At 38.5% G+C, this 16,538-nt stretch overlaps 1 protein-coding gene across 4 annotated transcripts in view; it reads right to left on the reverse strand.

The window, feature by feature from the left end:
- Positions 1 to 16,538, reverse strand: part of pde10a (phosphodiesterase 10A) — a 345,652-nt gene that overhangs the window by 17,836 nt on the left and 311,278 nt on the right. For all 4 annotated transcript variants that reach the window (XM_039737895.1, XM_039737894.1, XM_039737892.1 and 1 more), the window contains exons 15-17: positions 14,921 to 15,004; positions 9,650 to 9,800; positions 9,004 to 9,159 (exon numbers count right to left, since the gene is read on the reverse strand). In XM_039737895.1, coding sequence (XP_039593829.1) covers positions 9,004 to 9,159; positions 9,650 to 9,800; positions 14,921 to 15,004 — 391 coding nt within the window. The remainder of the gene's footprint in view (positions 1 to 9,003; positions 9,160 to 9,649; positions 9,801 to 14,920; positions 15,005 to 16,538) is intronic.

Genomic DNA, 16,538 nt, shown 5'->3' on the forward strand with positions numbered 1-16,538 from the left:
GTCGAAAGAAGAGGAACCACGTTCACAAAAGTGACTAGGAATGAGCACCATTAAAAACACTGTAGCATCTGAAAATGTTTGAGGCATTTTGGTGTTTTATAAGCAAAGTTCAAGACCAAAATGCCACAAAACATCATGGACAATAAGTAAAAAAGGTGATGTGGCTATAAAGGCAGAAGATATGGAATCCGCTTTTTGTCACATATTGTCTGTTCAGTATTGTACACATAAACAAAATCACAGAAGTGCACATATATGGTATTCACTGAGATTGGTTCCATTTTATTAAACTAATAAAGAAACCTGCAGAAATAATCTGAGAGAAGACAAAGAAATTATAAATATTTGTCTTCTAAAAAATAAAGGGACTTCATTCAGCTAAGCAGTTTCTCCAGGTGACCTGACTCATAAATGACATTGAACACAGAAGGCTCCTTGATATTAACATGGAAGAAAACAGTTACAAGTGTAACAGAAATTTCAGATCTGGGAACAAAAGCTCCACCTAAATAGAGTGCTAACTGGGGATGGCAGGTACAGGATACTGTAAATACAGCAAAAAACATCTAACCAGATCTGGGGAAGGGAGATTTAGATGCTGAACTTATATGCTTCCAAGAGGAGGCCATACTCTGGTCCTCTTGCTAGTCTTATTGTAGAACCATCATGAGCATTTACAGTGCATCTGGAAAGAATTCACAGCGCATCACTTTTTCCACATTTTGTTATGTTTCAGCCTTATTCCAAAATGGATTAAATTCATTTTTTTCCTAAGAATTCTACATACAACACCCATTAATGACAAAGTGAAAAAAGTTTACTTGAGGTTTTTACAAATTTATTAAAAATAAAAAAACTGAGAAATCCCATGTACATAAGTATTCACAGCCTTTGCTCAATACTTTGTCGATGCACCTTTGGCAGCAATTACAGCCTCAAGTCTTTTTGAATATGATGCCACAAGCTTGGCACACCTATCCTTGGCCAGTTTCGCCCATTCCTCTTTGCAGCACATCTCAAGCTCCATCAGGTTGGATGGGAAGCGTCGGTGCACAGCCATTTTAAGATCTCTCCAGAGATGTTCAATCGGATTCAAGTCTGGGCTCTGGCTGGGCCACTCAAGGACATTCACAGAGTTGTCCTGAAGCCACTCCTTTGATATCCTGGCTGTGTGCTTAGGGTCGTTGTCCTGCTAAAAGATGAACCGTCGCCCCAGTCTGAGGTCAAGAGCGCTCTGGAGCAGGTTTTCATCCAGGATGCCTCTGGACATTGCTGCACTCATCTTTCCCTTTATCCTGACTAGTCTCCCAGTTCCTGCCGCTGAAAAACATCCCCACAGCATGATGCTGCCACCACCATGCTTCACTGTAGGGATGGTATTGGCCTGCTGATGAACGGTGCCTGGTTTCCTCCAAACGTGACGCCTGGCATTCACACCAAAGAGTTCAATCTTTGTCTCATCAGACCAGAGAATTTTGTTTCTCATGGTCTGAGAGTCCTTCAGGTGCCTTTGGCAAACTCCAGGCGGGCTGCCATGTGCCTTTTACTAAGGAGTGGCTTCCGTCTGGCCACTCTACCATATAGGCCTGATTGGTGGATTGCTGCAGAGATGGTTGTCCTTCTGGAAGGTTCTCCTCTCTCCACAGAGGACCTCTGGAGCTCTGACAGAGTGACCATCAGGTGTTTGGTCACCTCCCTGACTAAGGTCCTTCTCCCCCGATCGCTCAGTTTAGATGGCCGGCAAGCTCTAGGAAGGGTCCTGGTGGTTTCAAACTTCTTCTACTTATGGATGATGGAGGCCACTGTGCTCATTGGGATCTTCAAAGCAGCAGAAATTTTTCTGTAACCTTCCCCAGATTTGTGTCTCGAGACAGTTCCTTTGACTTCATGCTTGGTTTGTGTTCTGACATGAACTGTCAACTGTGGGACCTTATATAGACAGGTGTGTGCCTTTCCAAATCATGTCCAGTCAACTGAATTTACCACAGGTGGACTCCAATTAAGCTGCAGAAACATCTCAAGGATGATCAGGGGAAACAGGATGCACCTGAGCTCAATTTTGAGCTTCATGGCAAAGGCTGTGAATACTTATGTACATGTTCTTTCTCAATTTTTTTATTTTTAATAAATTTGCAAAAACCTCAAGTAAACTTTTTTCACGTTGTCATTATGGGTTGTTGTGTGTAGAATTCTGAGGAAAAAAATGAATTTAATCCATTTTGGAATAAGGCTGTAACATAACAAAATGTGGAAAAAGTGATGTGCTGTAAATATTTTCCGGATGCACTGTAGTTGGCATTATGTGGAAGCTGCTGAATATTTGAGATTTCCAATTAATTAGTAAGCCACCATAAGGAGTTGGGAGGTTTGTTAGGGCAACGACTCCAAGCATTGTGGCCATGTACCTATGGGAGAATGAGACTTATTATTGAGATGGAAGAGACTCCTTGATCTTTTGGATGAAAATATCAAGAAGGAAGTCAGCCCAGAGATTGGTGGGGTAACTGTCAATGTACAATATTCTTCAAAATTATTGCCACCCTTGGTTAAGATGAGTAAAAACGGCTATAAAATAATGTATGAATTCTTGAACTTGAACTTAGAGTCAGATTTTGAGATGAATTCAATCTTTTATGGAGGCAATATTATTGAAAGAAAAAAATGCCACCAAAAAATAAAATATAATTAACATATGTTACTATTCATAGTTTATGAACCTTCAGGAACCTTCAGGTGGTGATCAATGACTTCCTTTTTCACTTTTCTATAAATAAGTGGTAACACATTAGGCAAATCCCGTTAAAAGGTTGTGGACTTCCATAAATCCGGCAAAGGCTATTAAAAAATAATACCTGCACAAATTAAGAAGCTCTCAAAAACTGGAGCTGTGGTCAGCCTGCCTGGAAGACAATATTTTGCCTGCTTTTTGCCTTCGTGCACACTTAGAATGATATTTTATGAGACAACGCTTTCTGAAAGGATTAGTCTCCAAAGCTATAGTTAGACATCACATTCATATCAAACATAAGCAGAGCTTTCTAAACATTGCTGGAATTTTAATTGGAACCACATTCTATGGTCAGATTAAACAAAAATAGAGCATTTTTGAAACAACAAACCAGAGTGGTGGGCTTTCCATAAGGATTATAACTGAAAAGAACCAAATCCCTGTTATGAAGCAGGATGGTGGATCAATGATGTTGTGGGGCAGTTTTTCTTGCAAAGGCCTGTGATGTTTGCTAAGATATATGGCAACACAAACTCAGTCAAATATCAGGACATTTCAGATAGAAATCTGTTTACCTTTGCCCGAAGGCTAAGATTGGGTCAGTGCCGGATCTTCCAGAAGGACAACGATTCCAGCTCGACACTAAATGGTTCACAGTCACATCAGAATCAAGCCATTATAGTGACCATCCCAATCCCCTGACCTAAATCCAATTGAAAACTTCTAATGTGAGCTGAAGAGCAAGGTTTAAACTTTTCCAGCAACACACCAGATTTTCAGTGTATAGCCATTTTACATTCATAAAAATCAATTTTTAGTAAAACTGAAGCAACTACAAAAAATCAACAACATGGGCATTAGTTTTTATACCTTTTAACTATTCATGTAATAATATTCCTGCAGTTACCCATAGTATACAAGCAGGGTAAACTGAAAAACTAATCACAAGCAAGTTGTTTTCTGGGAATTGATATAACCACAACTCTCAGTCTCTGCTCGAAATGGAACTGAGAGAAGAGATAAGACCAATAAAAGTAGGTAGTAAAAATAAGGAGGAAAAAGTAGGGGATGAAGGGCAATGCCATGGTACTTGGTGTCACAAATTAAACAAACCCAGTGCTTGTTTCTGCATTCTGTGTAGAAACACGATACAAGTAGAGAAAAGGTGCACAGAGCAGTTATTTGTGCTCTTATTTGCATCAACACTACTAGAAACAACACCCATGACAGCTACTACTGCGTCAATGCCAGACCGAATATCCAACTGAAAATATGCATTGCCATATTTACAATGGGACATGGCCTGCCATTTAAAATAACTCGACCAATCCTTGACTTGTGTAAAAAGCAGATGGAAATGCACCTTTTAGATGACTTTGGACCACAGTCATGTTTTTCACTCTTTCAAAATTTCTTTTCCCCATTAGGGGCTTTGAATATATTTCTATCTAACCATTTTTTATCTCTCTCTTAGTCTTTCCACATTATCTTCTTGTTGTCTTCTTCACCTTTTCTTGCTTCTATTTGTACCACTATCAAATTAGCTGGACTGTTCACAAAAGAAGATGGGAGATTACTTTTGGAGTTTTTGCTGCTGCTCATAAAGAGATACTTAATTAAAACATGCATGTTCATAAGTAGCATAGTGCACAATGTACAAAACTGGTCAAGTACGTTCAAAATCCATAAAATCACTCTTGCCTGGTGAGAAAGTGGAGTGCTGTGGAGAGGAGTGCAGGGTTAAATGTAGTAGAAGTGTAAACTGAACAAGTATTCTTTTTATTTAAGAATGGTTGTGCTTCCCTAGCGGTGAAACATCTTACAGCAGGAATTCTTTTTTTAATCTGAGGACCCATATAAGAAATCCAATACTGTACTAGGACCTAAGAAAAGGACTATTACCATAATGACAGCAGAGCCATGCATAGACAAAACAAAGAGCATACAGTACAATAAAAAAGTAAATGTTTTTGTTTCCGTTCAAACATATTTCTCACATGACTATTACTAACAGAGAAATGTGTAAGGCAAACACATCTATATATATAATTCACTAAGTGCACGCAAGGCAGTGAGCACAAGACAAAGAGCCACGCCAGCCAACTCACAGAGCCCCACCGACCAACTATAAGACCATGGGATACACACAACAGAGCCCTGCCCGCCATCTCTAATCCTACTTCCGCATCCACTGTCACTCTCGATCAAACAGCACTAATTAGCAAACAAACAAAGATAACTGGCAGTGCAAAATTCACAATTGGTATGCCAGTTTGAAAAGATAAGTTTTGAGGGTAGTTTTAAAATGTGTTATTGAATCAAGCTGATGTATATGAGAGAGAAGAGAATTCCCGAGTTGAGGAGCACTAGGAGAGACACTCGAGTTCCCATAGCACAGAGTCTGATGTGTGGTAGAGAAAGTACAGCTGCAGATGAGAATCAGAGTGAGCAAGACAAGTGTCAGTCTGTAGGAGATCAGTGAGGTTGTGGACAGCTTTAAATGTTAAGAGCAGTATTTAGTATTGTATTCTGTAGTTAACAGGGAGCCAGTGAAGTTGAGAGAGAATGGGTGTAGTATGTTCAGTGGATTTAGAACAGCAGGGTATTATCCTGGCAGAAGAATTTTGAATAAATTGTAAGCGATGGATACGTTTTTGTGGGATGACAGATAGAATACCATTACAGTAATCTATATATGAGGTGACTTGGGCATTAACCAATACTTTAGTACTGTATTGCGTAAGAACAGGATGAAGTCAAGAAATGCTTCGGAAATGGAAGAAAGCAGTCCGAGAAATGTTAATTATATGGGAGGAATTATTTAATAATAATAAGAAGAAGAAGAAGAAGAATTGCTATTCTTAGTGTATAAATGGATATAAATAATTGCATGTAAACGATTCGGCAAAATCTGTTTTATGTAAACGATACTGTTTAAAACTATTGTTTTTTCATCAGAAAACCCGGTTTCCACGTCTACCTGTATTAGTTTAAATGGCACTTTTACCACTCGCAATAGGGCGGATGCACTGACTTATCGTGTCAACTGTGCAACACTGTGAATGCGCCGTCTATCTGTATGTCTATGTTTTCTATAGCCTTCTGGAGGAAGGTACTCTCTCAACCATTGGCATTGGTTTCGCTCCTTGCTATTTTCGTTATACTGTTTTCCGTTCCTATTCTTACACCACCGTATGCTACGGCGGGCTTTGGCTAGTTGTAAATAAAATCTTATATATATAATTCACTAAGGGCACGCACAACAGTGAGCGCAAGTAAGACAGAGCCACACCTGCCAACTCTAAGACCATGGGATACGCTCGACAAAGCCCCGCCCACCAACTCTAACCCTCCTTACCGCATCATGGGATATGCACGACAGAGCCCCCCCTGCCAACTCTAACTCTCCTCCCACGTCCACCCTCAAAACCGGTCCCGCCCACACACCGCCGACACAGCATAACCATCTGCAAAAGGGACATTTGCATCTGTCCAATAGGCAACTCTTGTAGACAGATTTCCACGCTCAATATGAATTGCAGTCCTATGGTTTACCTTCTTTTATTCCCTTACGGAGACATTGGCTGGCACAAAGATTTACAACATGTTCCAGATAAAAGAACCACCAAGCGAAGAAGGCTTACTCAATGCCAATTTTATGCGTACAGATTAGCAATAAGGAATATATTTAGTATTTTGCACTCCAGCGGCGAACTATTCCAACAGTACGTCGTAGATGCGTATGTTATAAAACAGAAGGCGCGCGACTCAACTATCTCAGATTAGATCAAAAAGATTTGCGCGTGGAACAATACAAACGACTGTCAGACGCACTGCAAGCAAACGCTGAATATAAAAACGTACGTTTAGGCAAAATGATCATATTACCGTCCACATTTCCAGGAAGTCCAAGATACATGCAACAAAACTAGCAGGATGCCATGGCCATAGTACGTAAATTCGGACAGCCTCATTTATTTATTACTCTCACATGTAATCCTGCTTGACCGGAAATTCTACATGCACTGTCGGGTACGGAGAAGAACGGAACGGAGCGCAGACCTGATATCCCACATGCTGTTTACTCTTCACAATAATTCTAACAACCAGTCTTCAGCCCCGGTCAGTTGTTCGTGGCTTTTTCTAGGGTTAGATCTTTCGACTCATTATCTGTCGTCACCACCAAAACACCTATTCACACCTGAGTCTTTCAAGAAGTATTTATTTCTTCTTGATTTCTGAATTCCTTTCTCACCGTTTTCCGTTCCTATTCTTACACTGCCGTATGCTATGGCAGGCTTCGGCTAGTAATAAATATTATTCAAAAGAGGAAAAAGAGCTAAAGTGCTTAGTGTAAGTTTAGTTGGGCTGAGAGAAATAAATTCTTCTTCATAACGGGTGCAGCATGAGGATATGATGATTTTTGAAATCATAGTATGAACAGTGATTTAAATTAGTCAGTTGGCTCATGTCAAAAGATAAGAAATAAATTAGTAAAAAATAATTTAATCAATACTGTTTATTTACCTGCTCTTAAATAACATTTTTTCTATTAACATTTTTCTAACAATTTCCATTCTTGAATACAATTTGTATTAGTAAATTATTCCTACAAAATGTCTGCACTATTTGTATTTTATTCGGCTGATAGAAAAAAATCCAGATGAGAAATTCAGTGAACTGTTTAGTTTGCAATACTTAATGCTACTGACTGACCAAGTGCTAAACCAAGAGGCCTGTCTTACCCATTTGAACTTTTCTGGTGTTCTTACAGTTCTCAGTGGTTCAACAAATATGTCCTTCATGCAATCAGTAGTTTGAAATTTATCAAACCACTTTAAAATAATATTAAGGGAAGGAAGTTTAACAGAGAAACTTCTTTCCATCTTATTTATAGACTTAATGCAGATTCAATGTATGCCATAGTGGTGATCATGCGATGAGGCATTGACTATGGACGTGAACACTTAAACTGCACTTTGCATTAAACACTGTCCTCTCCCCCCACCCCCCCACCATATAGACTCAATCCCCAAAACAAACAAACCAAAAATCATCATATCCCTGTGCCATACCTGTTATTTTTGTTTCAACATTTCAAACAAGCATCACAGTCCCTTCACCTCACAAATGTGTCTCTGTCATTCCCTCATCTCTACCCTTTTCCTTTCTATGTCTATCTACAGTATATCTATGTTTCACGGGTTGTTGCCATGGGGAATATTAATTATATCAAATTGAACCTCTCTGTGAGGTATCAATTGTATTGTTTCATGCCTCGGATTGCATACTACTGCAACAAATAGTACACTAAATAGAGGATGATAATCATGGTATATCACTCATCACAGAATTTGTGGGTGGATGAACTAATTTTACAACACAATCGTGTGATGACTGATCACAAACATGCCGAAGACTCATAGCTTAAGTTACACTGCCTTAAGAGTCTTCACACCTTAGGCATGAGGGGTTATAAGAGTGTTCTACAGACAGCTGGACTGAAGCAGAAGCTGAGTTTCCAACCAGAACTAAAAGGTGTTATGACCAATTTATGTAAGTGCATTATGATCCTTAACGACAGCCATGAACTGGGGGGTGAGGGGTTGGGGGATGCAACTGAAACAGTAAGGTTTAGGAACAAATGTCAGAGCTTAGGCTTTTGTACAATATTGCTTAGCTTCACCTCAGTGACAACGTGAGGAGGCTGGCAACCTGAGAGCAACTCAGAGTAGGGTCCTGTCTACTCTGGATTTACAATTGATGTGGTTTGGGCATTTGGGAGGAAATTCCTGGGGCACATCCAAGACCTACTGAAGGGAATTTTCACAAACCGCTGCTCTAGCAATCCCTAAAGGAAGTGCCAGGCTCTGTCAATGTGAAAAGACCAAGTATGGTCAAGTCTGTGTTTCCAAAATGCTCCAAAGAACTGACCTGAAAAAGAATACATGCATGAATATATTTACTGTACCTGCAATGGCGCGATTTCTTTCAATTTACACATGGCAAAATGGAAGTATCTGTGCTTGTACGTTTTGGAGAGAAAAACATATTTCCTCACTTTTACTGCATTATGTTTTCAAATTGCAGTGGGGCTGTTGGCACTTACTACCTGAAGTAAAAAAAAAAAACTTCTCTAATACTAAACCGAGGGACAAGGGGCCTGCTAAAACAGCATACTGCATATAAAGCCCATAATTTCAGAAGTGGACAAGCGTCAATGAAAGATTCATTCACACTTCACAAGAAATTAATGATCTATGTTTAAGGTTTACCTGTAGTATTGAGACAGTCTGAGAAAAATGGTGCTGCTCCATTGTGGATGTGGAGTACAGAGCAGCCAGAGGGTGATCAAACTTCTGCAGGTAACTGTTACTGTAGCCCCGGTGGTCCAAATCATGACACAGACATGCTACCAGAAGACCTTTCTTCTGTAATACAAAGAAGGGAGAAAGATCAAAAGCTCTGACAAAAAATTCTTTATTAACCAGGCCTTTGGCCCCAACACCATGACAGCAGCACTTTCCATTACTTAGAATGAAACAGCTTGAGTGTAATTTTTTACGATTCATTGAGTTTTAATTATGTTGTGAAGCATATTGTGGTAATGACTATTATGAACAGCACTGGAGAAGCAAATAACTCACTGAATAACTAACCCCTCGAAAGGTGCTATAAACACAATGCTTTACTGACTGACAACCACTTTAGTGGACTAAGCTGAAATTTTAAAATCCTTAATTAACTTGTCAGCATTTGGGCTTAAGCTTTATCAACCGCCTTCACTGAAGATTCTCTGACAGTTGCCTCCTTCCTCCAGATCTCCATACATACATATTGCTATAGATTAATAAAAAGTAGTGCAGACAAATAATAAAGCATTCTTAGTTACAAATACCATAGCAACTCCAGGTTTCTTACCTCCAGCTCAGTAAAAAGATCCTGGTGTCTCTGCAGAATTGCATACATGCAATGTGCCACCGTAACTGCATGCTTCCAATTATGGTAGGGAACACGCCGGTAATTTTTTCTCACGGACATAGTAAATCGGCAGAGCTTCTCAAGTTCAAAGCTAGACATGAAGATGGATTGCAAACAGAGAGAGAGATAAAAGAAATCCAATTAATCAGCCAGCTTACAGTGGCCTTCGCCTGGTGGTAACTTGTCAGAATTCTGGAACACATTTGGCTTTTAATGGCTGAGGTGTGAAGTCTATCAGGGTCTACATATTCCACTCTGCATGAGCTACTGGCCTCTGGGAAATACTGCCAGTGTATTGTCTTGTTTAAACAAAAATGATGACGTTTCCAGGACTGGTGCCAGCTAAATGCTGGTCTGATGCTCAGTTGTGCCACAGCATGTATTATGATATTTGTTAGATTTTAATTAGAAGCATCTGCTCCAATGGCAAGCTGCAAACAATGCATCATGGAAAAAGATTTTAGTATGCACCGTGTAGGTTTATGTGCTTCACTTTTCAGCAGGTGCAAGCAATAAGTCATCTGCATCCCAAATGGAGAAAAAAATGAAACTGACTGTCCACACCATTATAGCAATAAACTAATTTAACACACTCAGACTGTTAATTTATGTTGCTCTCAAAACCTGTGTAAAAATCAACACTTCCTCCCAATTTCAAAAGACTGTGTCCATACTATACAAGTTATGAATGCTACTTTTGATTATTTGGTTCTTATTCTGTTCTATATGTGCCAAAATTATTTACTGGTCTGGCTTGATATAAGGAAAAAGCAATTTTTATATATTTTTTTAATACAGGAAACAGATAAGCTGCACTGCCCTATGGTGGCTGTCATCTATATTTACAAGTCAAAGGTGGCAGTCACTTTTAAAAGGTCACAGAACAACCAACACCTTAATTCTTCAGAAATTTCAATGCCAGAGGGGTGTTAACTGACATTAATCAGCCAAGCTTCACCATTTAAAAGTGTCTTTCATATGAAATACTTTGCCTTTGCTCTTTATTGTTGACAGTAGGAATAGAGAAAGAATAAATGATTTGCTTACAGCGGAGTAGTCAGTAAGCAGGATTTGAAGCAGGCGCAGGGCTAGTCTGTGGCACACTTGATATAGCTTTACTACTGTGGCACAGGCATCCAAATGGTGTAACATACTGTAGAATAGGAACTTATGCATTTGCTTAGGGTTCGTTATCTTGCTTACGGTGCAGACCTGTTTAATTGTGAAATACTAAGACAATTCCTAATCCCTCCAACCCCCAAGGCAAAACTGTAAATCCAGAAAAAATGGGTAGCGCAGTGCTAGAGCCGTGAAGGGAGTTACGTGCACTTGAGCCTGCCCGCCAAATGTAGGACTGTCCCGACATTATTTACTGTCCGAGTACAATCCATCATCAGAGTGCAGTATGAGGTGTTAACTAAAGCCTACTTCTCGTAGTCAGAGGGAATGTTAGACTTGATTGTTTCAGTTGCTGATCCTGTTGCCAGAGGAAGTAAAATTACACAGACTAGAAATTGCAGAGGTTGACAAACTAAATGCCTCTGTGATGACTTTCCAGCACAGTTTCCACATTTCAAGAACTGGCTCTTTTTTCTGACATCCAATAATATCCTGCCTGACTGTGCCGGTGCATTATGACTGCACATCAAAAAAATGAAATCTAAGCAAGTGAAAAGTATTTAGATTGTGACATTTAATCTTATTTTCCTTATTCTAAGAATTATTGTATTATTAAAAAATTCGTTTTTATGATTATTTGGCTTAATTTAAGAAATCTTGTTCAAGTAAATTTTGCTTAATCCATTGTCAGATTTTTTTGCTAAATTGTTTTGCATATGTATTTTTTGCAGTGTGATTTCTGGGTATGGTGAGTTCAGGCATAATTTCAGCTCTTTTATTTTTTCATTTTTGTCCTGTTGTGGTACATATAACATGAGACATCTGACAGACAAGGCTCTCTTCTATTTGCCAAGTACAGATGAGAGCTCATTGGTTGTCAGCTCTCACATACACACAGCCCACTCATACAGGTTAACATAAAATCAAACCTGTTTGATTTTGTCAGGGCGAGTCACAGACCAGTCAGACCAAGTCGATGCAGATATCAAACCATGGCTGGTGGTCACAGGGTACGCTGTGACTGCCCGACTTCCTAAGATTATGTAGATGGAGTCTGCAACAAAACATGTAACATGAAAGGGCCTTAACACAGATGGAGCTAACCAACATAAAGACAAAGCTAATAAATAGACTGTCACACACAAACTCTGACAGTTTAGTCTACACTTAGAAGAACATAGGTTACTTCTGAAAATGTTTCTTTATATTACTGATTCGTTCATTCATTTTCAATCCCATTTTATCCTGAGCAGGATCACAGGGAAGCTTGATACTATCCAAGACAAGCACAGGCTGCAGAGGCAGCTAAAGAATAAAAGATACAAGCAACTTTGACCAGGTATCCAAGCAATTTCAGAATCCATTAATTTTCAAACCCACCTAATTCAGAATGAACAACTATTCATCCTAACAGCAGAACTACCAAGTTTACAAGATGCACAAAAAGGAAAAAAGTTATTTATCTTGGCTTTATCCTTGCATTAGCACCCACACTTGTAAGATTTATGCATTAATCTTCTGCTAAATTACAGATCCATCACAGATTGCTTTATGTACTAATATGATTAAAATTCCACCTTAATTAAGTATAAAATTATGAACATAAAAGTTTTTAAAAATACCCTTAAAATACAACATTCATGCTTCCTATGTAATTTCAACAATGTCAAGTGGAAGCCTCATTGTTCACCCTCTAATTTAACATAAAAAAAAGATCTCCATAAAAAATTTACTAAGAGCTGTCTAGCAATAGCTGAAACATACAGACAGCCTGCACTCCCTTGAGAGACTCATTTCTAGGCCATTGTACTTTACACTAAGTAACAACTGCATCCTCAGAAAAATATTGTCACACTGAATGGTATGAATTCAGCAACATCAGGAGATCAGTAGACTTGATTTTCTAACTGCCTAAGGTGAAATAACAAGGAGCCTGAAAGTAAGAAATAAAGTGAAAGCTTAAATTAGGAAAAAACGTTAACTAGACATTTCAGTGGCTGAAAGGCAAAACTTTCTACAAAGTTCCACCAATAAATATTTATTTGTGTTGAGGAAGCTCATGTTTAAAACAACAGAGGAACAAGAAAATATGAAACTCTGAGGTTTTGAAACAAAGAGCCGCCTCTCATCTCATTCACTGGTCAAGAGTCCTGACTTCAATTTAAAAGTTCAATCCAATGTGAATTGTTTCTTGTTTATGATGTGTGCTGATTTTTTCTGAAAGTATCCATTTGACAATAATTTAGCAAAAATATGCATGCACTTTGCATGTTGTGAGCATACGACCGGATAACTAACTTGAATTATACAACAAGATTAACAAGAGAATTTTTTTTCATGGATGCTTTTCACATCTTTTGTCACAGTACAATATTGGTCACTATTGGCTTGTATTTATCTCTGTACTCTATGACAAAATGAAAATAAGAATTTCTCAGTCATCAGTACAAAACACCTGACATAAAGAGCATAAAAAAATAATTTTTGGGTGGAGAATTCTTTTAATAATCTACTGTACCTTGTTTACTGAGAAACACTGCCTTAGCTTCTGATCCAAAGGCTCAAATCTGAAATTTATAACAGTAGGTCTGTTGCCTTACAGCTTCAGAGTCATGTGTTCAAATACAGATCCAGTCACAGTCTATGTCCACACTACTAAGTTTTTGTTGAAAAACAGTGTTTTTATACAACAATGATTTCTGTCCAGACTAGCATTTTCAAATAATTTACAAAAGTTTCTCCACCTGCACTTAAATAACTGAAAACACATATGATGTAGCTGTTCATCTATAATGGACATGTGCGCATTGGCGGACATAGAAAGAGGAAGTACTATTTATTTGGTGCTTGCGTTTACACACAGAGCAGCTATGGTGAATACAAAAAAAGAAAAAACAAAATTTTTTCTTTACTATACGATAAGAATGAGAAATTGTTGAGAGTAATGCAGGAGTATAAGATGAGCAAAGTGCCCAAAATAATGTAACAAGCAGAATCCAATATTTGTAGGGCCACATAATAAGCATGAACCAATCACAGCACAATTAGAGTCTGTGTTTTCAAAACTCTCTATTCTCACCCATCCACACTGCAAAGCTAACTCAGTGTTTTCAGAAATACACATCTCTTCAGAGCATTTTCAAAATTCTCAATTTTTGGGGGTTAAAAATGCCAAGGAATTGTGGATGAAAGGTGAAAACAGAGACTGAAGTCTGCGTTTTTAAATTACAATATATTCGTGTGGACGTAGCCACAGTCTATACGAAATCTGAATGCTCTCCCTGTGTGGAATTGAATCCCCACATCAAAAAGATGACAGTTGGTGACCCTGTACTACAACAGACCAATTGTGCATAGCTATTCAAGGGAGTGTGATTTTTGTATGGACTGCCTGCTTTGCACCAGATACTGCTGGAATGGGCTTGGCTCCCTGTGACTCCAAAAGTCAGCACATATATGTTGCCTAATCCTCCATCCATTTCAAAAATAATAAGAAATGAATTTGTTCAAGTCAGGGCTGTCTAACAATTACTTCCATTACTGCCTGCAATGGGTGAATTCCTCTGAATCAATGTACTTGAGGAAGTGGGCACTTACTGCAGATAAACTACTGGGAAGTGTATAAGAAATAAAAAGGGAAGATGGAATTTGAAGGATAAGAGTGCAGAGGGTGGCACTTAAGATAGAAAAGTGAATCACAAAAATAGAAAGGATAACATGGCCCTATAACAAAAGCAGTAAGTCATTTTACAACTAATTTCATTGTGAAAATTCCTATAATCCCAAATTGAATTAAACCAGATAACATCTGAAGTTATACTCTAAGAATACTTCAATATTAACCCAATTCAATTTGTCAAAAACTCAAATTCTGTGTCTTATAGAAATCAGTGGGAAACTACATTGTTACCAGAAGATCATTTTCATTTCAATCTCAGGATATTTGGCAGAGACAGAGAGAAAGCGCTAGACTCATACGGTGCACTAGAATGCAAGCTGTGCAGTGGACCCTGCCAAAACATGGTGGCTGACACTTGCTATTCTGAATAAATGAAGAGTAACAAAAACCAGACAGCTGCCCATAAACCTTACCTGCTTTTACCACAGGAATTATGCACCATGTAGACAAAAATACCCGGCCAAAGGTCCTCAAACGGGCTTAAATCAAAGTGAAACCTATAAGAGAACCAGAAGAAAAAACATTACTGTTCATGGGTACTCCATTCTGCTATTAGAATGTGTGTGTGAAGCAAGCAGCAGTGTACTCTAAGTATATATTTATAGCACGCCCAAATGGATGCCCATAACTTGTATTTTTCTGATCTGGGTGTGCAGTTCTGCCATTTTTGACACTCCTCCCACAATACAATACACATTTAAGAATGTAAAGGCAAATATGGCTTTTAATTCTTCGGACATCAAAAATAATTATTTTTTCAGGTCACAGTGTAACTTTAAAATCCTAAATGTGAGTGTAGGAAGCTCATTTATTTAAGTTTATACAAAGCCCTGCAGTGGATGACATTGAACCACAGCATTTATAACATACCAGCCTTAGTCTCACTTAATCCATTCCAGGATCACTGGGAGCCATGCAGCATCCAGTCAGCATTAACATCAGGCAATGAAAGGCCTGTAACTTCTTAAAAACAAATATACTATTACATAGCTGTCGGTTATAATTCTTAAAACAAGGAAACAAACTACATGTTGGCTATTCCTGCCCCTCTGATCTGTACTGAACTGTTGCTATTAAACTGAACTCTTACTCCAAAGTTACCTCCTCCTCACCACATGGGCGCCACTGAAAGTGTCAACAACAACAACATTTATTTATATAGCACATTTTCATACAAAAAATAGCTCAAAGTGCTTTACATAATGAAGAATAGAAAAATAAAAGACACAGTAAGAAAATAAAATAAGTCAATATTAATTAACATAGAATAAGAATGAGATCCAATGGCCAGGGTGGACAGAAAAAAAAACAAAAAAAAAAACCAACTCCAGACTGCTGGAGAAAAAAATAAAATCTATAGGAATTCCAGACCATTAGACTGCCCAGTCCCCTCCGTGACCAGTTGCATCATTGTGTGATAAGACAAATGTCATGTGTCTGATCCCAAGTCCATAAAATGGATAGAGTGCACTACACACATCATCATTGGGACTTTTCTTCCTTCCATCATGGACAGGTTCACAAACCACTGCATCCATAAGGCCTCAGCATTGTGTGGGATCCCTCCCACCATCTCCTTTTCTTCCTTCCAAGAACAACAGCTTCTTCCCACAAGCAGTCAGGCTCCTGAACACAATGCTACCCCCTGTCTGTCCCTGTATGTGCCCACTTATCATAGGCTCTCATCTAATGACTGTTCTGTTCTACATTCCTTGTCCATTGTACGTCACCTATCATCAGTGATTGCTGTTTGTCAATATCATATCAATTTGTACAGATGTTGTTCTTAGTTTTACATTCTCTAATGTAAAATTAACCACCTCTCTATATTGTTATGTTGTCATATTTATTGTGTAAATATTGCACAGCTGCCCTGGGAAACATAATTTAACACCACTGTTTAATGTATCAAAGCAAGTGTATACTTGGTATGACAATAAAGCCTACTTGATTTGACCTAGCAACTTCGGAATTTCGACCATGTTCTTCTTTTGAGTAACTGTGCCTCCACTTCAAACTCTGTCACAGAAA

This window comes from Polypterus senegalus, chromosome 16 (assembly GCF_016835505.1).
Source record: "Polypterus senegalus isolate Bchr_013 chromosome 16, ASM1683550v1, whole genome shotgun sequence".
Classification (NCBI taxonomy): domain Eukaryota; kingdom Metazoa; phylum Chordata; class Cladistia; order Polypteriformes; family Polypteridae; genus Polypterus; species Polypterus senegalus.